Source organism: Tachysurus vachellii, chromosome 13, assembly GCF_030014155.1.
Source record: "Tachysurus vachellii isolate PV-2020 chromosome 13, HZAU_Pvac_v1, whole genome shotgun sequence".
NCBI lineage: Eukaryota > Metazoa > Chordata > Actinopteri > Siluriformes > Bagridae > Tachysurus > Tachysurus vachellii.
Genome location: NC_083472.1, coordinates 25,159,481 through 25,186,468, shown reverse-complemented (window position 1 = coordinate 25,186,468; position 26,988 = coordinate 25,159,481). Strand labels below are relative to the sequence as shown.

The 26,988-nt window shown below is 37.2% G+C and overlaps 1 protein-coding gene across 2 annotated transcripts in view; it reads left to right on the top strand.

Moving 5' to 3' along the window:
• Window positions 1-11,207, top strand: part of pitx2 (paired-like homeodomain 2) — an 11,901-nt gene extending 694 nt beyond the window's left edge. Inside the window, exons 2-4 of one of the 2 annotated variants that reach the window (XM_060885025.1) lie at window positions 1,589-1,653; window positions 7,631-7,830; window positions 9,877-11,207. In XM_060885025.1, coding sequence (XP_060741008.1) covers window positions 1,608-1,653; window positions 7,631-7,830; window positions 9,877-10,455 — 825 coding nt within the window. In that variant the 5' untranslated portion in view covers window positions 1,589-1,607 and the 3' untranslated portion in view covers window positions 10,456-11,207. Of the gene's footprint in view, window positions 1-1,588; window positions 1,654-6,012; window positions 6,573-7,630; window positions 7,831-9,876 lie in introns of those variants that run through there. The other variant, XM_060885024.1, reaches the window with a different exon arrangement.
• The last annotated feature ends 15,781 nt before the right edge of the window (window positions 11,208-26,988 follow it).

The following is a 26,988-nucleotide window of genomic DNA, read 5'->3' as shown; positions in this document are numbered from 1 at the left end:
AAATTAAAGTTTTGATTTCTTAACTAACAATATCAAAGATAAAGCTGATGTTAATGCTGATAACATTAATACACATATTAACACACACAGAGAGAGAGAGAGAGAGAGAGAGAGAGAGAGAGAGAGAGAGAGAGAGAGAGAGAGTTACACATTGGTATATAAATACATACTTTCACATTTCAAAATGTTTTGAGAACAAAAAGAAATTAGAAAAAAAGAGAAGAAAAAGAGAAGAAAAAAAATTAGAAATAAAAAATATAATTAAATAATTAAACTTGACAAAGTATAAGTCAATTTATAATCACATAGTACAGATTACAGAGAGAGCATCCACTTTCAATGTTTTAAAGTAAATTAAACAGCACGGCAAGAATATTTTTTGATTGTTTAAATCATAATAAACTAAACAAGCTTAAGAAATTATTCACGTGGTTTGAACAGATTAAACTGTTCATTTGTATAATTAAATTATCATTCTAATTTTCCAATTAGGAAACAATTGATAAATGTTAAAATCGTTTAAAAACTTAAAAAAATGTTTTATTTATTTATTTATTTAAATAGAATAATCGAGCACTTGGTATGAATACAGATCTCACAAATAACTACAGGTTGAACATTAATTATAAGTATAAATAAATAACGACGAAAGGATGTTTCACCGAGTGAACTAAAAATATAAATAAATAAATAAATAAATAAATAAATAAATAAATAAAATTAATTCTTCATATTAGTTATATTATATTCCAGTTATTTATATTGCAAGTCAATAATTCATCAACATTTTCACGGAGATTCAAAATACAAGACAAATCATCAGCAATAGAATTAAAAACACCAATTCATCACCCAATTTCATATTACTACTATGAATAATAATAATAATAATAATAATAATAATAATAATAATAATAATAATAATAATAATAATAATAATAATGTGTCATTTTTGGGATTATTGATCAGTAATCTGATCACACACACACACACACACACACACATACACACACATCACACATCACACATACACAAAGGACGTGTGTGTGTTAACAGCGGGCAGATTTCGCGGTGTCGATTATCATAATCAAACAGAGCAGCGCCGCACTAATAAAGGCCATCTGTGTGTTATTACACACACACACGCACACACACACACACACACACACAGACATAATGAATTTAGTAATATCCGACCGACAGACATCTCAATCACACACTAATCCCGCTGATTTTACCGCCCAATCACTCCACCGACTTCCTGCACCCTGACACACACCACACACACACACATACACACACTCGCACCCAGGTATTCATGCATGCATGCACATGTGCACAAACACGCGCGCACACACCCCACCTTAATTAGCGCGGTCTCGGAGGGATTTCAAAACAAATGAAGAGGGACCTGACGCACTTCCGGCTTCAGAGCCAAATACTCCATCCAGTGATGATGATGATGATGATGATGATGATTCTTATTATTATTATTATTATTATTATTGTTATTGTTATTATTTATTTATTTTGTTGTTGTTGTTATTGTTATACTATGCCCTAACAACTCTTCTGTTTTTTTTTACAGATATTGAACAATAAACTAAATGGATTCTCACTGCAGAAAACTTGTGTCAACGTGTGTGCAACTGGGTGAGTAAATCCGTCAATTTATTCATTCATTCATTTGTTTGTTTGTTTGGGGTTTTTGTTTATACTCACACATCTCTGGAGGTAATCCTTAATTCAATAATTATTGTTTGAATTATTATTAATTCACTTGTCGGCTGTTGAAAGGAAACTTCCTTCCACATTATTATTTCATTTCTTTCTTTCTTTCTTTCTTTCTTTCTTTCTTTCTTTCTTTCTTTCTTTCTTTCTACAACAGTATTGTTTGTCTATGATTTTTTAAAAATAATTGCATTATATTTTTCCCCTTTTAATTTCGGCCATGGAAAAAAATATTTCTAATTATATTTATTTTGTTCACTTATTTATCATCTTTTCAACTTGATTTTATGATTTTTCTATACACTCTTCTTTGTGTGTGAATGCTTTTTATTTACTAAGAAGGAATAACAAATAAAAGATATATAAAAAGGTTTGGTGTTATATAATGCCTTCCATTTCATCTCTGTTTATTTGTTACATTTGGGTTTTAGATAGAAACTCTTTGTGTTTGAATATCACCGCCTCAGCAGGTTGCTTTTATATTACTAGAAATAAATGTCACTTTATTGTAACTTTTTCTGCCTCTTATTGTCTACTAAGCCGTTTTAATGATTGATTGATTGATTGACTGATTGATTTAATCGTCTCTTGGTTTATGCTGCTTGCTGTAGATTCTTTTGTGTGAATTCAACATCGCCTCAGTAGTTTCCTGTGGATCTGTTGATGATCTTTTTTATCGTAATTATTTCATTATTTAATTATCTTACACACAATATTTCTTTCTTTCTTTCTTTCTTTCTTTCTTTCTTTCTTTCTTTCTTTCTTTCTTTCTTTCTTCACTTATTCTCCCTCAAATCTTGAATCAGAGATTTTATTATACACTGTTCCGTGTCATCGTGTGTGTGTTTGTGTGTGTGATGGTGTGTGTGAATGTGTATAGGGTGGTTTATTGTGTCAGATGGACCCCTGGTGGTCTGAGCAGGAAGTGTAGTAGAAAATGAAGAAAACGCGCGGGTTATTTTTTTCTTTTTGTTTCTGTTTTTTTTTATCACTACACTTGCTCTCGGCTCACGGGTGTGTGTGTGTGTGTGTGTGTGTGTGTGTGTGTGTGTAGAGTTTTTAAAACAGATTTCTGAGTGGAACTGTTGTTTTGTTGACTTGTTGATTCGTGATTTTTTTATTTAAAAAGTTGCTTCTGTCTGTTTGTTTCGCTCTTGAGCACAAGATGAACACATTTCCGAAACAAAATTTTACTAAATGAAAACTAAAATTAAAAAATATTCATTAATTTCACATCTTTCCATGCGATGTTTGGGATTGTTCTGTTATTTAAATAGGTAAGGTCAGGATATTTGGAGGTAAAAGCGACTTACATTACAGTAAACTATGTAGAGACGGATAGCAGTGGACTAGAGATCTGTAGGACAATAAATATATATAAAAAAAATATAATAATAAAAAAGAACATAAAAAAGAACAAAAAAGAAAGCAAAAACAAATAAATAGTGCGGAATAAACAGTGCGGGATGATTGGGCGTAAACTTGTAGACTTGTATTAGATGATAATTTTATATATAATACAGTCTTTTAAGTAATACATAGAAATGTAGCAATGACGTGACTAAAGAAATACAATTTAAAATAGTAAAATAAATACGTAGAAAAAAGCTAATAAATGGAAGGGTAAAAAGTAATAAAAAGACAAAACATGAAAAGGACGGGAGTGATGGAGGAGAACGACTTGATTACTCTCTCTCTCTCTCTCTCTCTCTCTCTCTCTCTCTCTCTCTCTCTCTCTCTCTCTCTCTCTCTCCCTCGCTCTTTCTCTAATATATGCAGTCCACAGGGGGCAAAAACTAAATGTGCACTGAAATCCTGCATGCTGAAGGGCAATAGAGTAATGGTGGAATGTGCTGTGCTCGGTAATCCTGCGGAAAAGCCTCTGTCCTCGCGCTCAATATTGACTGAATCGGTAATTAGCGCGTATGTAAATCCACAGCATCCTCAAATCCTGAATATGGCGAAATAATCCGGTACCGACCAGGCAAAAAAGACGACAGGAAAAAACTGCAAATTTAAACTGCATCAGTGTTTGCGAAAATGCTCACGCTCCTGGCTATTATTATTATTATTATTATTATTATTATTATTATTATTATTATTATTACTACTACTACTAGTAGTAGGTGGTGGTGGTGTTGTAGTGTCAGAGATTATTGGTGTAATTAATTTTACATTAATTATATAAATTTTTTTATAAATGTTAAATAGTAAATTTAATATTTGTCCGTTTGTTTACTTTACAGTTAGCAGTGAAACAATATTAATTATAATGAATAATGAATCACATTTCTGGAAAATTCCTGCTACTTTTCTGTTGATTTTGTATGAATAACTCCACACCAACACTGGAATAAAAATCGATTTAAAAATCGATTCAAATATAAATGAATTCAGTTGTATTTGTTCAGCACATTTTATGTATTCGCAGATTAAATAAAGAATAAATAGAGAACTCAGGAGGAGTGTGAATGTAAATCAGACGGTTTTTTTGGAGGGCAAATAAAGGGTATGTAATAGACATTTTTAGAAATCGAACGATCTTTCATTATTGAGTGAAGGGAGAAAAAAATACATAAAACAACTACCGAATGAGTGAATTAAAGGGATTTAAATGTCCTTTAGAATTTAAAAAGGCTTGATTTGGTGACTAGATAATCTTTAGTACTTTCTTCTTCCTCCTCCTCTTCTTCTTCTTTCATCTACTAATCGCTATAATGTATAACTCTAATTTAATTTGATTTAAAAGACTTTAATTAAGCCACAGATCCGTGATTAACATGAATTGTTCAAATAAAAAAGAAGACTTTAAACATTTTTTTATTAAAGTAAGAAAACATTAGCCTACAGTTCACCTGTGGTTGTGGACATATTTATCTCCTTGTCGAGTTTTAGCGAACTGCCAGACCACCAGGAGTCTGTTTATAATGAAGCATTGAGCTCAAATTAATAATAATTAATAAAAAAACAGATTTAAAAATGCGGATATCATAACATCATCATCATCATCATCATCATCATCATCATCATCATCATCAACATCATCATCATCACCACCACTATAACTATAATTTCAGATATAAATCATGATAATTTCCATCATGCACATTTCTAGGAGCTGCTATTCCTAACAAGAACACTGAAGCTTGTTCGGTGACTAATCGACTAATAATTCTGGGACATCTTAGAAACATGACTGCGCAAGGTGTGTGTGTGTGTGTGTGTGTGTGAGAGAGAGAGAGAGAGAGAGAGAGAGAGAGAGAGAGAGAGAGAGAGAGAGAGAGAGAGAGAGAACCACACGAGTATTAGTCTTAAGTGAGTAATGAACTGCAGAATAGAAACAAATTGAAATAATAAAGTAAAATAGGTTTCGTCTTTAAACAGAAGTTTAGGATCCTGAACTTGTGTAGTTTTAAAAACTGAGAATTTAGGGAATTTGGCTTCCAAACACGGAGCGCAGAAACCCAGACAGCCCCGAGGCCACAGGTTCTAGACAGAACTCAAGAGTGAAAGCAAAGAATTAACACCTACAGCACTGAACTGACTATTTCTCGTCGTTTTGTCTCGTCAACCTGTCTGAATGTGGCTGTGTGTTCTGGCACAGCCTGTATGTTATAACATTCAGTTATAACACAGTAATAGTTCATACTCCAGTCCTCTACACGAAGCAGTACACGTGTTGGAGGACATTTAACAACTCCAAAAGCGCAGAGATCATCTACTAAAGAAATGAAAGGATGTTGAATAAAGTGTGCAAAATACCCATAATGCATCTTGTTATCTCTCAGAACAGGACATAGGTGCTTCTTCTTTTTCTTCTACAATAAATGAATCGCATTTGAAAAATATGTGAAATAACACAGTGTCTAAAAACCGCGTAAATGTAAATTTCACGTAGGGATTATGTGATTATTGACGTCAAGATCCTGAGATTTATTTCCTTTTTCTTTTTTAAGTTGGTTGCTATAAAGTGGCTTCCTGTGTTTTGTGGGAACATCAATGTGGCCTCTAAAATCTTCATGCGAACACACACACAAACACACACACACACACACACACACACACACACACACACACACACACAAACACACCTCTCATTGGCTGCCGACGCAATCATGTGGACTTTGATGACCTGTCAAAAACGGTGGGAGGAGCTTACGTGACGTCAGGGAGAGAGAGAGAGAAACAGAGAAAGAGAGAGAGAGAGAGAGAGAGAGAGAGAGAGAGAGAGAGAGAGAGAGAGAGAGAGAGAGAGAGAGAGAGATTTGGACTGGCAAAAGAGCAGAAGAACAGCTGAAAGAGGGCTGGAAGAGAGAGATGGCAGTTTGAGAAATATGTGTGTGAGAGAAAGTGTGTGTGTGGATCTAATATCTGCTGCCTGTCTCTGTCAGTCTGCGCTCATTTACTGCTGCGATACACACACACACACACACACACACACACACAAACACACACACTGCTCAGGGTAAACCTTCGGGTTGAGCTGGAAAATATTTTAATTTTTTTTTTAGAAGAAGAAGAAGGTCTGATCTGAGTGAGGAAGGATCTGCTAAGCGGACGAACACACACGCACACGTCGTAGTGTGTCTTTTATTCCTCTTTTTGAGTTCCGGAGTTTTTCTCTTCAATCCTTTAAACCGAAAACGCGACTTGCATGTTTTTTTATTTTATTGATTAACCCTCGATGAACTCGATGAAGGATCCGTTGAGTTTAAATCATCACCATCACCATCATCACCATCATCACATCTCAGGAGGTTCCAAACTGATCACGGCTCTCCACATGGCCTCCAAACACGGAGTGGAAGGAAACACAGACACACACAGTCCTGAGGTTGCAGGTACGACCAGATTCGAGAAGAGAGAGAGAGAGAGAGAGAGGGGGGTCTTCATTTCGATCTCAACACCTAGGTTAAGGAATTAACACGTAAAGTGTTGAATTAGCTCTTAGTGTTGATGGAACACTTCGGAATCAGCCGGCTGTATATTTCATTTTGTAAATTGTGATGCGCTAAAACAACAGTGTGAACAATCATTTTAATAATCGTTATTATAATTAGCCTCAAAAAAGTATAAATTAAGTTGAAATTCTGAATGAACTTCTTCTGTCCTTCTGTAAAGACCTGCGCGTGAGCTTTTTTTTACTAAGACATTTTATACTAAAGTGGAGTTGTTAATCGATATAAAATGTAAACCACATTGTATTCAGCTTGTTTGTGTTTATTTACGTTTATCTATGTGCGCTAAAGTGTTTGTGTCTGTGCTGACAACGTGTGTGCGCGTGTATGAGAGAGAGAGAGAGAGAGAGAGAGAGAGAGAGAGAGAGAGAGAGAGAGAGAGAGATCTTTAGTGAAAATGAGAAATTTAGAGAAATAAAGTTACATTATCACGTGTGAATTTTGAATTTAAATAAGTTGAATTTTCTTATTACGAAACACGTATTATATCATTATATTTTTAAGTATTTCTCAGCTCAGAGTCCGACTTAGAAACCTTTTGGGTATTTGGTTCCTTTAGGAAGAGGCTCTCTGGAGGCTCTTTAAACGAATCGACTCTCCTGAGACAAAATCGGAAAATAAAAGCTCTTCTTCTTGGTTTGTGGAGCTGCAGTGATGTGTGTAATTTTTGTGAAAATTGGATTTCACCGTGTGTGTGCGTGTGTGTGCATGTTTGTGTGTGTGTATAAAGCGCAGTGTGAATTGGAAAGCCATTTATTTATTTGTTTATTAAAACCAAACCTCTTACACGGTTGATGAGACGCGTAACTGACCGTGAATGTTTGTTCTCACTGCAAAACCTGCAGCCTGATCGGGACATTTTTAAAATGAATAATTATTCTTTCTTTCTTTCTTTCTTTTTTTCTTTCTTTCTTTCTTTCTTTTATATTTTGCTTCTGTAGAAAAAGAGAAAGTTCAGAGTAAAAACGAAGATTCTTCTGATGATCCGTCGAAGAAAAAGCGGCAGCGGCGGCAGAGGACGCACTTCACCAGTCAGCAGCTGCAGGAGCTCGAGGCCACATTCCAGCGGAACCGTTACCCGGACATGAGCACGCGCGAGGAGATCGCCGTCTGGACCAATCTCACGGAGGCGCGAGTCCGGGTATGATAATATATCATTTATACAATAATTAAAATAAAAACGCAAATATGCGTTCATTATAAATATATTAGCGCTCGCTGCTTTACTGTTCTTGAGTTTAAAGAAAAATGTTATAAAATATATAACACACACAGACACACACACACACACACACACACACACACATACTAATATTTGTTAATAAATAAACTGAAGAAACCTTTATTTTATTGAATAAATCATGTCGCTACTAGTTCTTATAGCCAGCGTCCGTCTACGTCTTAGAGCTGCTTGTTTCCACTTTTATTCTGAATTAAGGTGATTTTATTTAAAAAAAAAATTTCATCCAAAGCGAGAGAGAGGGGAGGAGGTATTAGGTGAATAATTTTATCAGTCCAGTCGTTAGCTCATTTGTGTGAACTGAATGGACCCAGACTGGATCTCTGAGGCACGGCGCAAATTCAGAATCTTTATGGAATTTTAGGGAAAAAAGTTTTTCTATGACGATATGAATTTTTTTTTTAAACAGAAGAACATTAACGTTCATAAAGATAATTGTGAGTGAACATGTAAATTAGCGATGCTCTACATTAAAGTTTGACGCTTATTATTGTACTTAATTAATAAAGCGTCACAAAAATATATCCTGGAACACGCATATGATAAATCATGAAATGTTTATTTTTCTTAACTAGTCAGATCTTATTTTTTTTTCTTTTTTCATTCAATCGCATTAAAATTCTTAAACAGGGATCTGGATCAAGTCTGATATTTTATGCCTTGAAATAAAGGTCAAATGTGATATGTTTGAACTGAATTAAGGTCAATAAGTCTAAATGTGTTTTGTGTTGAGCTAATTAAGGCCGGGAAAAGCTTTACAGCCAATACAGCCAACACACACACACACACACACACACACACACTAATAGAGTAACATATACCTGGTGTGAAAGAGGTGTAAAGCTTTGTGTTTTTTTTGTGATTGCCATTTCCTTGTTGTGTGTTTAGGGTCAGAGTGTGTGTGGAGAGGCAACACACTGACACACGCGCTATGGTTTAGAGTGGAATACACACACGCTGGGTTTTGGAGGTGGAATACACATCGGGCGTTAGGGAGGAGGAGGAATACACACTGACAGCTAAAGCTGGACGTGTATTGGGATTTGGATGAAATGAGACACTGATAAAGAGCAGTTCGGTTAAAGAGCAGACAGAGAGATGAGTGAGACTATAAATCTGACACCAACAATTAAACGATGTGATGTTTTAACTTAAAAAAGTAACCTAAGCAATCTGGCGGACTTGTGAACGACCACCATCTGAATATCAGTCTAAATTCACACGAGCGTGTGATAACAAAAGGGTGTAATTATTTTGTTTCTCTGTTTTGTTTGTTAAATAATTATTGCTAATTGGTGCAATCAGCTCTCCTGGATGCCGCCGCGTTTCCACTCCCACATCTGTACAGGAAATAAACAAATAAACCTTTAAACTTTATTTACCCCAAAACAAATCTGAAATGAAGTGCCACGGCCTGTTAATAATAAGCACTATAATGTAGCCGAAAACACGAAAGTAATGATTGTAATTAAACGTGTTAAAGTAAATAAATAAAGTGATAAATACTCACTCGGCAATAAAACCCCAAATTGCACTTTTCCTAGTTGCTGCCATCTCAACATCCTTATTAAATATGTTTATACCTTCTAATTAATTTAAAGTACATAACTGATGTTGAGACCCTTTAAGCTAATTAAAACTATACACGCACATTAAAGGTAAAAAAACATCTGTTCTTGATGGTACAAGATTCGCGACAAGAAACTATAGTTCAATGCCTTTATTTATGTTATAAGAAATTTAATATCCAGTTATTGTTGTTGTTATTCACTGTGTTAATAACTGTGTTCTTCTTGGAATGTGCTGAATAAATACATTACATGATCATTATGTTAATACAAATCTATAATAATAATAATAGCAATAACAGTAACTATTATTATTATTATTATTATTATTATTATTATTATTATTATTATTAATCTGTTATTATTTGGTTTATTTCAGGTTTGGTTTAAGAACCGTCGCGCTAAATGGCGGAAGCGCGAACGTAACCAGCAGGCTGAACTCTGCAAGAACGGCTTCGGCGCGCAGTTTAACGGCTTGGTGCAGCCGTATGACGACGTGTATCCGAGCTACACGTACAATAACTGGGCGGCAGCGGCTAAAGGGCTCGCTCCGGCTTCTCTCTCGGCCAAAAGCTTCCCATTCTTCAACTCGATGAACTCCATCAGCCCGCTGTCGTCCCAGGCGATGTTCTCCGCGGCGCCTCCGCCGCCTCCTCCGCCTCCGCCTGCGCCGAGCTCCATCTCCTCCATGAGCATGAGCATGAGCTCTGGAATGGCCACGTCCGGTCTTAACGGCCTCAACAACCTGAACAACCTCGGCAACGCGTCACTCAACTCGCCCGCCGCGTGTCCGTACGCCCCGCCGACTCCGCCCTACGTCTACCGGGACACGTGTAACTCCAGTCTGGCGAGTCTGAGACTCAAAGCCAAGCAGCACTCGAGCTTCGGCTACGCGGGAGTCCAGAACGCCGCCACGAACCTCAGCGCGTGTCAGTACGCCGTGGACAGACCCGTGTAGACGCACAGAAAAATCAAAATAGCGCAAAAAAAGTTAAGAACTAAAGAAATCCCAGGAAAAAACAGAACATGTTTTCGTTTTATTTTCCCGTCACAGATAAATAAATATTAAAATAAATAAAAGCGCACGGAGAATTAAGGACTGAACATCTCGGAAATCCCTGGACTTCATCTTTAACTTTTAATTTTATTTTCTTCCTAAATGAAACCTGGCACTACAGAGAAGAACGAATTAAAGCACCGAGGCTCGCTATCGTCCACCTGCTCGTCGTCCAGATGGAGTTTGTTTTGAACAAATCAACAACAAATAAAGTTGGACGTTTCAGAGTTTTCAGCGACGGGTGTGTAGCATTTATCACGAAAAAGAACAACTAACAAACCCAGATAAGCTCGATTTGATTTCTCTTTCGCCTACTGGACTTTAAATGACTGGACTTCATGTGTAAATATATGTCTGAATATCACTTCCAGGTTTGTAAGAGGCTTCAGGGCCTTTGGTTTAAAAAACTAAAAGAAAACAATCACTTTAACACCGCATGTGATGAATATGTCTTGCTTGCAGTTTAAGGGGAATGTACATACTGAGCGGCTCCAGTCGAACCTGCCATATAAATTTATTATTAAATGTCTGTTGTGAATATAGATTTAGAGTAGAAAATAAAAACCCAAAAATGTTTCTGCGGGGATAAAAATGAATGAAATTGTTTTTTGCTCTGTGTATAGTACTACTATTTGGTACGGATTTTTTTTCTTTTTGCAACAACCCAAAAATAATAAACTATTGTGTTTTATTTAATGGAAGTAAATACGCTGTCTGGTCAGGAGTTTGTGTGTAGGACGATTTGTCACAATGTCACAATGCTGTACTGTGTGTGTGTGTGTGTGTGTGTGTGTGTGTGTGTGTGTGAGAGAGAGAGAGAGAGAGAGAGAGAGAGAGAGAGACAGAGAGAGAGAGAGAGAGAGAGAGAGAGAGAGAGAGAAAGAGAGAGAGAGAGAGAGAGAATACACACTTTATTACCAAATACACAACATGAAGTGTGTCAGACGTCCAGACCTGATTAGCGGCCCGGTTCAATATACATGTTAGAGCAGTTTGTTCGTTCAGGAGACAAATAACAAGAACACACACTAATTAGGAAGGGTTTTGTTCTGGACCCTGATATGACCTTAAGTAAGTTTGCAGCGTGAAATGATCTGTGTTGTTATTATTATTATTATTATTATTATTATTATTATTATTGATAATTGATAATTCCATTTTTTACACACACACACACACACACACACACACACACACACACACACACACACACACACACACACACATATATATGGGTGTGTGTAAAATGGAATCAATATAAAGGAAATACACAAACACTAAATGCTCCCTAAACGCTGTGCCAACGAGCCCCGGCGTGCGCGCGCATAAAGTAATGAGATGATCAGGCTAACATTAGTAAAACATGGAGATTAAAGTCTTTACCATCTCGAGCAAGTAACGAATTTGTAGCACAAATTAACGAATTTCGGATGAAGTCGTAATAAAAAACTTACAAGCGACGGAACAACTTTGACCCTTAACGAGTCACGAGTGGAGAGAAACTGTGCAAAATAAAATAAATTAGAATAAATAATAAATAATAATAAGTAAATGTAAAATCAATACGTGACACTCACTACAGTATTCACAGCATTTATAATTAACGATACAAACTTTTTACACATTTATATAAACCGTTTTATATTCTGATATTAAATATTAATACAGTTTGTGTTGTTATTATTATTATTATTATTATTATTATTATTATTATTATTATTATTATTAATTGTAGGCCGGTTTGTTTCAGCCCCATTTTAACCCCTGAATCATTTCTCTATTGTTGCTTTAGTCTAGACAGTGTGTGTGTTTGTGTTTGTGAAGTTCACAAACCCATCATTAGCCCCACAGTGATGAATGCACCTTCATACCGCTCTGAAAATATAATTATCCCAAGACTGGGCAAACAGAAATCACACACAGACCTCCCAGGGCAATGAGACTGTGTGTGTGTCTGTGTGTGTGTGTGTGTGTGTGTGTGTGTGTGTGTGTGTGTGTGTGTTTTAGAAATCACAGCAAGAAGACACTAGCAGATAAAACTGATTAAACTTCCCTGGGAAATAAAGAAGCACAAAAACAAGCACAATGTTGAAATACACATCTGATTTTAACATTTTTAACATCAACAAAAAAGACATTTGTGCTCAAACAGAGGAAGAGAACTCCTGAAGTCCTAAAGCAGAGTCCTGACAGTGCCAGGGGACTCACAATAAATTACATGTAATAGCCAATTCATCAGTGTGAAATGTGTTTCCTCGCTAATGTGCTCAGTGAAGAGATCTAACTGATACTGAAGCATCCAGCCTGCTGTCTGGAGACCAATACACAACTCAATAAACACTGAGACATCACCCATCACTAAACAACATGAACACACACACACACACAGAGGGAGAGAGAGAGAGAGAGAGAGAGAGAGAGAGAGAGAGAGAGAGAGAGAGAGAGAGAGAGAGAGAGACAGACAGACAGACAGACAGACAGAGAGAAAGAAAGAGAGAGAGAGAGACAGACAGAGAAAGAGAGAGAGAGAGACAGAGAGAGAGACACAGAGAGAGAGAGAGAGAGAGAGAGAGAGAGAGAGAGAGAGAGAGACAGACAGACAGACAGACAGAGAGAGAGACAGAGAGAGAGAGAGAGAGAGAGAGAGAGAGAGAAACAGGAGAGAGAGAGACAGAGAGAGAGACACAGAGAAAGAGAGAGAGAGAGAGAGAGAGAGAGAGAGACACACACACAGAGAGAGAGAGAGAGAGAGAGAGAGAGAGAGAGAGAGGCTTCTGACACCAAATTACAATTCTATCACGAATGCTCCCTAAACAGTAGTAATCTAGTGAACAGAGGTATAGAGATGGTTTGAGATTTATCTCTTTGTGATGATTCAAAAAAAAATAAAAATAAAATAAAAGGTAAAAGTTATCGTTAGCAGAGATCAGGCGTGTTTAGATAATCACTTAATTATCACTGTGATGTTCAGTTACTGTCTTGCTGATGCTCAAGAATAAAAACACACGAGCATTCAGTAAGTGTTTGCCTACATAGACACCATTTTGCTTTTACACACTGTATGAAGTTCCAATATTATATTTTAGACAAATCCATCATAATAAGAATGTTTCATCAGCTGTTTCTAAGAGAGAATCATAACATAATCATGATAAAATGATAAGAAGTTACTGTGAGACTTTGCTGTCTTGATTTAATGTCCTAACACGAGACAGGAAATTCTAACTCAATTCAGCAAAATGATTTCTATACAGATTTATTCTCTAAAATTGAGCTGAAGGAATCGAATATTACTAAAAACAAATGACTGTTTTTCTCAGAAATGTCTCTGTAAATGGATCAAACATATGAACGTTATATAACTCCTGCTTCAGCTCCAGCTCTTAATGTCGCCATGTTAGTATTTAGAAGCCTGAAGGATATTTATATACAGATTAATAAAGCCAGGATCAACAGTACTATAAAAATAGACATTTGGGGACTTTAGCAATGAGACACTGTTTAAATAAAGAGGCACAGAGCCGGTGTTTATGCTAACCATGCTTCATCAAGATGCATGATATAATTACTTATAGTCTAAATGGACAGTAAAAAGCTCTGAAAGAACTGAAGCTTCTGATGGACCTTGTGTTATTATGTTAGTGAGATGTGAATGTGTTCAGCCATTCGCTTGGTGTTTCCTGGTGTTTAGAAGGTCTAAACTCATCTGAATTTGCATGTAAGGAAGCAACACTGGCCTTTTCAACAGCGCTGCAGTTTAGCGTCGAGGATCAAGGGGTGACGTGACCTCCTGCATTCTCAGGGTTAGACTCATCACCTGATGTGAAGCTACTCCCTCTTTCAGAAACACTCGCACAGAATAGAAGTGTTTATAGAAACCTATTAACACGCTGATGTACACATACACATTTATGTTAACACTACAGGATTTATGTGTGTATGTACACTAGCAGGTCTATACATGTTTTACAGAAGTGATAGCGATCAGCACTGGGTGATAAAACAACATTATATCCATACTGTGATATATTATAGAGCAACATCACTGCCTGAGAGTGCAGTATGTCAAACTACAGGATTCGATCTACACCATTAGATCAGTGTAATATAGTAATGACACCATTAGTCATGCAATTTATCAGCTGTTTTTTATTTACTTTTATTAAAACGTTAATGTAAAACAAACAGAAGTTATAATGCAACGCTGTCATGATTATAACACAAAAACAAATAAAGTCATTGATTCTGATTTTTAACATCAACATCACAATAATTAAATAATTATTGTTTTAACCTGATATTATCTATCGAGATATTAAATGTTTCATCCAGGAAACTTGTGTATTTTGAGATTTTTGTCATCAATGTAATTTGCAGCAAAAACAATTCTGTGTGCTGATGTTTCTTGATGTTTAGTGAATTGTTGCCAAATTAAAAGATGTGATACCGAATACACAATACACAATGTTAGATATTTCTCTCAGCAATGTAAATAACAAGTGTGTGTCTGTGTGTGTGTGTGTGTGTGTGTGTGTGTACACGGAGATGGTTCTAACAGATTTGGAAGAGAGCATATGAGCCATCTGAAAAGTCCATACTACATTGCGTGTGTGTGTTGCGTTTGTTTGTGTTGCGTGTGTGTGTTTGTGTGTGTGCAGGTTGATTGATTGATTGAGTGGGTGTTGGTTTTTGCCTGAAGCTACGTGTGAAATGTCTGTGTGTAAAATGTGTATGTAGCTGTGCACATGTATGTGCTGAAATGCACCTCTGTGTCTATAACACATAACTGGTGTGTGTGTGTGTGTGTTTGAATATCCCCCTAATTACACAAGTCAGAGCATGGCGTGTGTATTTGTAAACCCTTAACCTTATCAAGCCTGTCATTACTGTATGTCAGTGTGTTTATCTACACACCAGCATGTACAAGCTTGCTTATGTGTACACTTGTGTGTGTGTCAGTGAAAGAAAGTGAAAGAAACAAAGATTGAGAAAAATTGAGAGAGAGGAAAGAGAAAGAGAGAGAGAGACGCCTTTGATGAGTGGAGTGTGAGGTCAGTGGCTGTTGGAGCTCTGGACATAGTGTGTGAAGTCTGAGAGTGTGTGAATGAGTCAAGCTCGCGTGACTCGCACACTTCCTGCCGTCTCGACTTATATTAAAAAGAAACATCTTGGATGTTTTCACTCCAAAATCGATTAGAAGTTTCCATGCAGCCTGAGCATTATCAGCCATGTGGGATCAGTCGTGTGTGTGTGTAGTGTGAGAGTGTGTGTGTGTGTGTGTGTGGGTGTGTGTGGGTGTGTGAGAGATTTTGGAGGTTCAAAGATAGCATCAATAAGCACCTTGAGTCCAGAGCAGCCTGACAGAGCTGAGCGTGTTCTCCCACAGGCCCGACTGAGTTCATAACAATTCTACAATATTTCATTTATTCTAAACTCACGTCCAGTCTCTGGAACCGCAGCACACATGAGGGTTCTGCTCACGTCCCAACTGGACCCAGAGTAAGGAAATGAATCAGTCTCTTGTATGTGTGATGTTCTGCTGGACATTTGAGGTCACACTTTACATGTTATCACACACAGTTGGAGCTGTGATTTATTTTGAATGTGCGTTTGCATACATAGCTGGAAAATGCCTCGTACTTCCGTCTGTTCCAAATAATGCAGATCAAATACGGTGGTATCGAAGTGAGAAGAAATAAAATACTGGAACTTTTTTCAACCTCAAGTCTATGTATCATGTCTGAATCACATGAGTTTTCTACAGATGGCTGTGATGTGTTTAACTGTAGTGAGGAAAACTTTTGGAAAGTAGGTTTACTCCCTTATAGTGGAAGAAAAATTCCAAAGTTTCTATATATATATATATAAAAAAAAAGAAATGCAAAGTTTAGTTTTTTGAATAGAATTTTTGATTCAGGTGGAATTGGTCCGTTCAGAGATGGAACTACTTTTTGAGATGAAACACTTGTGGTTGTAATGTAGTCATGATGGCGTATGAACACTAAATACTTCATGAAGTGTAAACTAATTAGAATGAATCTGAGGTGTAGAAAGACAACAAAAATATCAAGGAAGTATAAATGAACTACTTTTTCTAGACAAAAACACGTTTCATTGTGTGGTGTGATGGCGTACTTTATCTCAGTAGGTAAAAAGTGCAGTTGTGTAGAACTGATGGTGTACGAATATCATTTAAATTCGGTGAAGTAAAATATCCAGAACTACTTATATGGATTAAAATCTATTCAAAATGAGTGTTTAAATATGATGAGGAAAATGCAAATAAACTGAAATAATGACGTAAAAATGTATTTAAAAAGAAGTGTACAAAATAAAAGATTAAAAATTAAATTAAAAAAATACATAAAAAATGTGTAGAATATATAGATTTATGTATGTATATAAAAACAAAGTGTTCTCATGGTATCTTGAGTCTGTAACCCAGTGACCCTGATTATGAAATTTCTGATCATGAATTCTTTTGTGTTTCTTTTTGTGTCATGTAATTTTTTTTAATTTTATAGTTGAAGTGGTTTTATTTGATGTGTGTGTGTGTGTGTTTGTGTGTGTGTGGGTGTGTGTGGGTGTGTGTGTGGGTGTGTGTGTGGGAGAGAGTGTGTGTGTGTGTGTGTGTGAGTGTGTGTGTGTATGTGAGTGATGAGTGTGTGTGAGCATGTGTGTGTGTGTGTGTGTGTGTGTGTGTGTGAGCAGCATGGCCTGTATGGCACTGTGCACTTTGGCTGACCTGACTCAGAGATCAGTCGGGTTAAAGTCATCTAAAGCTCCACTGGACAACTGCAGCGAAAGACGAGCTGCACTGCAGAGGACCGCGGCTGCGTCGGGTTGCCAAATGCACACATTTACACCTGTGAGTGACAGGAAGAACCCGGCCTCATGAACTAGAAATAACCGGACGTATTTCTGTGATTACAAAGGAGAAGGATATGGAGCTAATTTTACCTTTAACACAGTGTACAGAGCCGCAGAGTAACTCAGATCAGCTCTAGAAGTTTCTCTCACCTTTATGATCAAGGCAAACATTTCAGAAACCTCAGAACCAGTGAGTTAAAAACACAGACAACTTCAATAACCTAGCTAGATCTCAGGGTGAGCCACATTGTACACAGGGTTCCTTAAGGGTTCCTTGAATAGCTGATGGTTTAATGAAGAACTCTTCCTGGAATCTTCAGACAGTAAAAAAGCTCAGTCTGTCAGATTCAACATAAAACCTTCACACAGTCATCAGGAGAGCCGAAGGAGAGACGGAACCTTTTTATTTATTGTTATCTTTTACTTCATAATAAACAGAACTTTCATGGGTTCTTCACTGAGTTTCTAAGTTCAATGAGTTTTCCTTTAAAAAAAAACATCTTTCTTCAGAACATTTACAACAACGAAACATTCAGACTGAAACTTCTTCGAGGACACAAACAGCTCTTTTGATATCTGGAGCACTTTTTAGAACCTTAAGCTTGTAAAGAACCTCTCTACTTCATTTCAGATTGCTAATGTTCTAGCTACTTATCTCAGCTATTGTCCATTAAATTGTGTAATCGATAGATTGGGGTTCTTAGCTTCTTAAAAGGACTTTCCATGAAAAAAAAGAACCCTGTGTATTTATCACTGGTTAATGTTCTACCAAGCAGCTTCATTAGTAAGCCACAAGGTTCTTAAGGGTTCTGCAGATGTTCTTAAGTTTTGTTTATGATATAATAAATGTGTCAAATTCAGCATAAAACATTAGAAAATTCCACAAATTCCATCTTTCTGATCATGAATTCTTTTGTGTGTGTGTGTGTGTGTTTTTTTTTTGTGTGTCATGTAATAATTTTTTAATTTTATAGTTGAAGTGGTTTTAGTTGTCACGTTGTTAAAGCTGCTGAAGTCACAGGATCAGAACAGAGACAGAAATATGGTCATAATTACACAAAATCAAACTGCGAGTGGAGATGAACCTCACTGACGACACGGCGGCCGCTCAGGGCGGTGTAACGGAACACGATGTACGCTTACTGCTGTGGCTGTTTATGAAAAATAATCTTCTGCTCTGTTTTTATTTCATGCTGAAGCAGAGGATGTGGACGGCACACAGCTTCCAGATGAAGTGATTAATGGAGAGAATGAAACAGGAATGATTTTGTGGAGGCTGAAGTAAAAGGCCACTGGAAACATGGCGTCTGCTCAACCTCCTGCCTCAGTAAATCATCTGGATCTCTGAAGAGAAAATGCAAGAGCTCAATTACGCAACTGCTGGACTTCTGTACAGGATTGAGTTCAGCTGCTAAACAAACACACAGCAGCGGTTCTCCGTTCCGTTTCTCCTGCTATCACATCCATCTGCCCGGGTTAACAAGCTGAAGAGCTGAAGTAGGCATGAGAACCAGCGCCATGTCGCTCAACACGCTCCTCAACACCACTGTATTGTCCTTCACTCTCGAGAAATAAAAGTTCTTTACTGCTGCTTTAATCTCGTCATCACAGAACCTTCTGCAGCTCACACAGAGACATCTCTAAAGATCTTTACGTTTAACCTTAATCTTTGTTAGATTCTCTTAAGACAAAATCATCTCAGAGAGATTATTCAGGGGTTCACGGAGTCATAAGGTTCTAGTTAGAACGTCTAAGGTTCCTTTTCCTCCTAAACGTAACCTTTTTTTTTAGAGACTTATGAAGAAAGGATCCTTTACATGTCGGTTCTTTAAATAAATAACAAAAAGTCTTTGGCTTCATTAATCAATGCAGAAAACACTCAGGTTTCGAGCTCTACATAAAACCTTCAAGGGATATTTTGGTAGTTAAAGTTCCATCGCATGTTAAAAACCTCGATCTGTGTCAGAAAGCAAAAGGATGGTCAGGTATCTGAGTCTCTCATAATATTCAAAGACCCTTTTCTCTTGATAATAAAAGGTTCTCCTACTGAAAGCGTTCTACTTGGTCTAAAATCCACTGAATGTATGTTAAATGTTTATTTCCTGTAAAATTCAAGTCAAATTAAAGACACGGAAACTAGAGATAAACATATTACAGTTTATTTACTACAGAAGTTTAAAGACACATAAACACAACATTAAACTCAATTCATTTAAATACAAACTGAATCTTGAGAGTCTCTCATTTCTGAGTCGCAGTTGATTTATTCCTCCGTCATTCTCTCTGTTTTTCTTCTGTTATTTCCCTCTAGATTTGGCGGAAGATTTTTTATGATGTGCTGATCAGGGGTCATGATCCCTGACAGTGACGGTGTAAACGTACTGTGTGTGTGTGTGTCTGTGTGTGAGTGGGTGTGTGTTTGTGAGTGTGTGTATGTGTGTGGGGGTATGTGGGTGTGTGCGGGGGTGAGTGTGTGTGTGTCTGTGTGTGGGGTGGTGTATGTGAGTGTGTGTGTGTGGGTGTGTGCGTGTGTGTGTGTGTATGTGTGTGTGTGTCTGTGTGTGAGTGGGTGTGTGTTTGTGAGTGTGTGTATGTGTGTGGGGGTATGTGGGTGTGTGCGGGGGTGAGTGTGTGTGTGTGTCTGTGTGTGGGGTGGTGTATGTGAGTGTGTGTGTGTGGGTGTGTGCGTGTGTGTGTGTGTGTGTATGTGTGTGTGTGTCTGTGTGTGAGTGTGTGTGTGTTTGTGAGTGTGTGTATGTGTGTGGGTGTGTGTGTGTTGGGTGTGAGTGTGTATGTGTGTGGGTGTGTGCATGTGCATGTGTGTGTGTGAGTGTGTGTGTGCGGGGGTGAGTGTGTGTGTGTCTGTGTGTGGAGTGGTGTATGTGAGTGTGTGTGTGTGTGTGTGTGTGTGTGTGTGTGTGTGTGTGTGTGTGTGTGTGTTAATGTACGATAATGGCAGTGTGTTATCTTTAAATCTCTTCAGTGTGAAAACAGAATGTCTCTAACATACACAGACTGTGTGAAGTTATAATAATTGTCATTTTCAGTGAATAATGAATCTACTGCAATATAAAATGAGCCTTAAATGATATCGTTATCTGTAAGAGATTAATTTGTAAAGGACATTAAACACGTCATCGCTTTCTGTTGTGCAGTGTTATAACCGCTCATGACCAGCAGGGGGAGACAGAAACTAATCCAATTGAACACAGCAGTGCGACCGAAAGAGTTCTCTCTGATTTCACACACATTATCCTACACACATTATCCACATTATTTTAATATCTGTTTAATTCTTATTTTAATTATAAATGCGGCCCTAATATGTGTTTGTTCATTTAGAATATTTTATTATATTAAAATTGAATTCAAAATAAAATACATTACACTTATAAGTAAAATTTGTTTAATTCAGAATATTTGAATACTGTATATTCAATTCAAATAATATAATATTTAAATATATCATCAAAAATATTTTAATGGCTTAATATTTATATTACAGAATTACAGAAAAATATTGTACCTTTAGTGTGTATCTTACATAAATATTCGATATTTTATTAGATATTCATTTATTTTTACGTATATAATACAACATATGAATTTGAACATGTGCATGTGTTTGTCTACCAATCAGAAGGTTGTGAGTTCAATCTCAGATCCATCAGGCTGTGACTGTTGGGCCCCTAAGCAAGGCCCTTAACCCCCCAATTGCTCAGTTGTATATAAATGAGATCGTGTAAGTCGCTCTGGATAAGAAAGTCTGTTAAATCATGTAAATGATAAAATGTAAAATTTTATCAAGTAAATTAAAAATGGTTCTGTTTTCCACCACAAGGTGGCGCCTCTACAGGAATAACAGCAGAAATTTAAAGAAACTGGGGATGATTAAAGTTTTTAAGTCTGGATATAAACCTTTATTTTGTGTTTATTTGAATTTAATCAGCTGCAAACTGTAATGATGGTAAACTAATGAACTCTTTTCTTTATCTTCTTTATATTTTAATGTTTGTTCTTATATGTTTTCTGCGTATCTCTTTACAACACGAGGATGTGAGTCACATAGAAGTGAAATGTATTCATTCATTCACTCACTCATTCATCTTCTACCACTTATCCGAACTACCTCGGGTCACGGGGAGCCTGTGCCTATCTCAGGCGTCATCGGGCATCAAGGCAGGATACACCCTGGACGGAGTGCCAACCCATCACAGGGCACACACACACACTCTCATTCACTCACACAATCACACACTACGGACAATTTTCCAGAGATGCCAATCAACCTACCATGCATGTCTTTGGACCGGGGAGGAAACCGGAGTACCCGGAGGAAACCCCCGAGGCACGGGGAGAACATGCAAACTCCACACACACAAGGTGGAGGTGGGAATCGAACCCCGACCCTGGAGGTGTGAGGAGAACGTGATAACCACTAAGACACCGTGACCCCGTGAAAATTATTGTCAGTTTATATTTTATACATATTTGATCTATAATATAACAACCTATGAGATATTTTACTTGATATTCGTGGCTATTCATTATAGTATTACTGCACACAATATTGTTGAACATACAGTATTTACACTGGTCGGTCGGTGCTGTTTCTGTTTATTGTCTTTTGTGTATTGTCTTGTAACTTTTTGTCTGCACTGTCTTTTGTCCTGCACTGTCTTTTGTCCTGCACTGTCTTTTGTCTGCACTGTCTTTTGTCCTGCACTGTCTTTTGTCCTGCACTGTCTTTTGTCCTGCACTGTCTTTTGTCCTGCACTGTCTTGTCTGTCTTGTTTGTCTTGTCCTACACTGTCTTGTCTGTCTTGTCTGTCTTGTCCTACACTGTGTACACCAGGTCACACAGATACACTTTATGTATCTAAGACTAACTTACTAAGTCCTTATAGCTCTGTGTTTGTGTTATGTAGCTCCCTGATCCTGGAGAAACGTCGTCTCATGTCACTGTGTACTGTAACAGTTATATATGGTTGTCATGACAATAAAAACTTCTTGACTTGACTTTTATCTATGAACTGTGTCTACATGACATTTGTAAGAATATAGACATGTAATAATGTTAAATTTGTAGTAACTAAGAAATATTAAACACTAAATTTATTCCTTTTCTATAACAGGTATACATTTGGCCTTTTAGTCACAAAGCATTAGGTTTGGCAGAAAGCCAACACTACCTTGAGAAGACCAGCCACACTCTGATCATGGTGGTGGTAGCATCATTTTGGTCATTACTCCTGGCAAGATGGTAGATGCTCTGCTCAGAAACCTTGGTTCCTTCATTCATGTGGATGTCACTCTGACATGTACAGAACCACCTTAACATTGCTGCAGACCAACTTCACCACTTCATGACAACAGCAGGGTGAAGCTCCCTGCCACACTGATTAAGGAACTTAGCCTCCGAAGATCTTTCTTTCTTTCTTTCTTTCTTTCTTTCTTTCTTTCTTTCTTTCTTTCTTTCTTTCTTTCTTTCTTTCTTTCTTTCTTCAGAACTTCACCAGTGTCTGTTGACTTTAATCTGTTTATCTGCTTCATTATGAGTTTCCTAGAGACGAGTACAGAGACAAACGATCAACACACACTCAGATTTCCTCTCACAGCGATCTCTCATGTCCTGAACTCGTGTCTTCATGTTCACGAGTTCAGTTCATGTTTGCATCAATTAGACTACTGAAGATTTAAAAATTCAACACAACACAAACACTAAAAACTAGTGTATTTAATTTGACATTTTATTTTAATACACACACGTCTTTTTTAGAAGATCGGAGACTGTTGAGTTCTATCATTTAGGACGTTTCTCAGATTCACTACCAGAAGAACTAACAGGAACACACACGAACCGTAGAGTTAGAGATACAGAAGGTGAAGAACATCAGTGGTGTGGTTGAGTGTTTGGTCTCGAACACACTATAATGAGAGAATCACAGCAATCATGTCACCATGGCACATATTATTAGCTCCATGGAAGCCCAGACATTCAGAGTATTTAACTTTAAACCCATCAGACTGGATAAACCAGAACAAACACTACACTCAGGGTTCAGTCTCAGATCTCAGGGAGAAACTCAAAAAGTTAAGGGTTCTAGATGCCAAGAATCTTAAAAAATAATAAAAATGAAAAACAAACAAACAAATAAATAAATAAATAGATAAATAAATGAATAAATAAATAAATAAATAAATAAATAAATGTAAAAAAAAAAATCTGTTAGTTTTCAAGAGAAATATTAAAAAGATTGTTATTTAATTGATTGTAATTATTATATTACTATAAATAATAATTATTATTATAAAGTAAAACTTGAAATATTTAAAATTAAAAATTCTCTCATGTTTTAGTGTAATTAAATAATTCTTCATTTATTCTGAAATTTGTGGTTTGTTACTGTTAACTGATGAAGTAAATATTTAGTGTATAAATTCTTGATCATTGTGATTTAATCACATAAGATTAAATTTAAGGATTTGTGAAATATGATTAATATTTTTTGAATATAAACATGAATTAAAATGATCCAGAATGTGACTTTTCTCTCTTTTATTTCTGTATTCTGATTTCTGTTCTTCTTCTGATTTGTATGTTTATCGTTTGTGTAAATAAAAGAGTGAATGTGAGTGAATGAGTGTGTGTGTGTGTGTGTGTGTGTGTGTGTGTGTGTGCCCTGTGATGGGTTGGCACTCCGTCCAGGGTGTATCCTGCCTTGATGCCCGATGACGCCTGAGATAGGCACAGGCTCCCCGTGACCCGAGGTAGTTCAGATAAGAGGTAGAAGATGAATAAATAAAAGATTGCGCTGTCGTCCTTAACTGGTACATTGTGTAATCTTCTGTCTCAATATTTTGTGTTTCGTTGGCTGATTGATTTTCTGATACTGAAGCTTTATCAGAACGATTTCATAAACATTATTCCATGAGGATCTAAGGTCATGTGTAACCTTCTCAACAGATGTTAATGAACTGGATGAAGAAATGTTCAGGTTAAATGATTTGATCATCTACAGACTGGTGATTCAAACATCTCCTCCCAGACTGTTCCCGTGTTAATGAATGAAAACTGGTAGCTAACATTTTATTTTAAACCATATTATTATTTTTGGATAAACATATTTATGAGATTGTGACGTTTGTGTTACATATGTGTGTGTGTGTGTGTGTGTGTGTGTGTGTGTGTGTGTGTACTCATCTAACTATAAACAAAGAAACATATAAAGAGTTTAGATTTAGAGAGAAGCTGAGATCAAATCTAAATGTACTCACTCACTCATCTTCTACCGCTTATCCTAACTACCTCGGGTCACGGGGAGCCTGTGCCTATCTCAGGCGTCATCGGGCATCAAGGCAGGATACACCCTGGACAGAGTGCCAACCCATCGCAGGGCACACACACACACACACTCTCATTCACTCACGCAATCACACACTACGGACAATTTTCCAGAGATGCCAATCAACCTACCATGCATGTCTTTGGACCGGGGGAGGAAACCCCCGAGGCACGGGGAGAACATGCAAACTCCACACACACAAGGCGGAGGCGGGAATCGAACGCCGACCCTGGAGGTGTGAGGCAAACGTGCTACCCACTATGCCACCGTGTCCCCCCAAATCTAAATGTAAAAAATATAAAATGTGATAAATTCAGTAGACAACATTTACAGCATTTAGCAGACTCTCTTATCCTGAGTGACTTACACTTTCTCTTCAATTGATACAACTGAGTGTTAAGGGCTTTGCTCAGGAGCCCAGCAGTGGCACTTTGGTGGACCTGGGATTTGATCTCATGAACTTCCAATCAGTAGCCCAACGCCTTAACCACTAGGCTACCGCTACCACAACCACAACCACAACCACAACCACAACCACAACCACAACATGCTGTAAGCAAACTAAAACTGAACTAATTTTTTTATCCCTCACTGTCCCATGACTCTCATTACTCCTCTTTGTGCTTGTAAAAGTTAACTAGTTAGCTAGTCTTTGTTCTGGTTCAAGATGTAAGCATGTGTTACTCAACTTGTTCATTTATGTCTAAATTTTAATGATGTTTTATTGTAATTCTCATTTTAAATAGCTGAAGCAAGTGAACTAACCAAGCTCAAGACAACGCTGGAACCTGTCATGATCATCAGAGCTCATTCATTACATCAAACCTGACTAATTCCATGACTTCACAAACCAGTTCTCAGATGCTTTACCTACATCGCAATAATACCTGAGGGTGGGTGGGCTGGTGTGGCTGGAATTCTCCAAATTCTCTGAAAACCTGAACTCTGGGATGAATTAATGATCAAACCTGTTTTTTGTTTTTGTTCAAGAGTCTTCACATGGAAGCATCTCATGAAGTCAGGTGTCATTTGGCAGGTTGGTGTGATGCAGTGAAGTTAATTACTGTTTATTTTCCTCTAACATTATGTTAGTTCCTGTTGTCATTTATGTTGTAGCAGCTATAAACAGTCCTTTCCACACCAGCTTCTCTTTATTCTCTCTATTCAGTTTAATATTACAAGAAAAAAATCTGCAAAGTAGCGTGAACTCGTCTGTGAGGAAGCTTGAAGTTCCAGATTTACCTTTGACTGTCTGTCTGACACTGGAGTCTCCTTACATACATGATAGAAAAACACTCGCTGTAAAAGTCCCTGTGAACGAGCCGTTACCCTAAAAACCAGAATGTATGAGAATGAGCGCATTAAAACTGAATCAATATAAAACATACGGTACTAAAGTTATCTTTGTGACATAACTGAATCCTTCCGGCTCGTGTTTATTAAAGTTGTAGTTCTCTGACATTTTCGTGTGTATATTTCTGCTTGGACTTTATGCTTTACAAAGTATTTTTGTTTCTCCCGAGTGTTCAGATTAAACGCACCGTGACACACCCTGGCGTTATTAACCATTAAACTTCCATGTAAAATATCCGTGTAAAATATCAGCCGAGCACTTAAACCATTTAAACAGATGAAGCAGTGATACAAGCCATTGCTTTGATAATCAGATCAGTGCTGATGGACTTTATTTTTAGCAGACAGCCTGGTGAGTAAGAAGAGATAAAGTATTTCCATGCCACATCACAGTGATATAATAGGTTCTGTTTGCATATTGCATCACGGTGTTGCTTGGACTTCTGGACAAACTACTGTATTGCTACATAAATGGAACAACCAGTTTATTACTTGGACTTGCTGTGATTTCATCAGGTCCACTTTTGAATTAGGTAACTCTGTAGATCTGTTGCTCTGTACAGTGTTTGGCACTCAGCTTCCTTAACCTTCAAAGGAAAGGGACTGAAAATGGAAATCATACAGCACCTATAGAGGAGTCTAGATGAACCCGTCAGCTAAAACTGAAGGACTGGGTAAAGAAGGGGATTAGTCACAGATGCAAACAAGCATTCAAGCATAACACTGAAGAACCTGGAGAGATCCACAGCTCAGGTGAGAGAAGCTGTGCACAGTCTGGATGCTCCATAAAGCTGGGAGCAGTAATCAATCATATATATAGTCATGTGAAATGTTACAGGAAATGTTCCTGGAGAACATCACACCC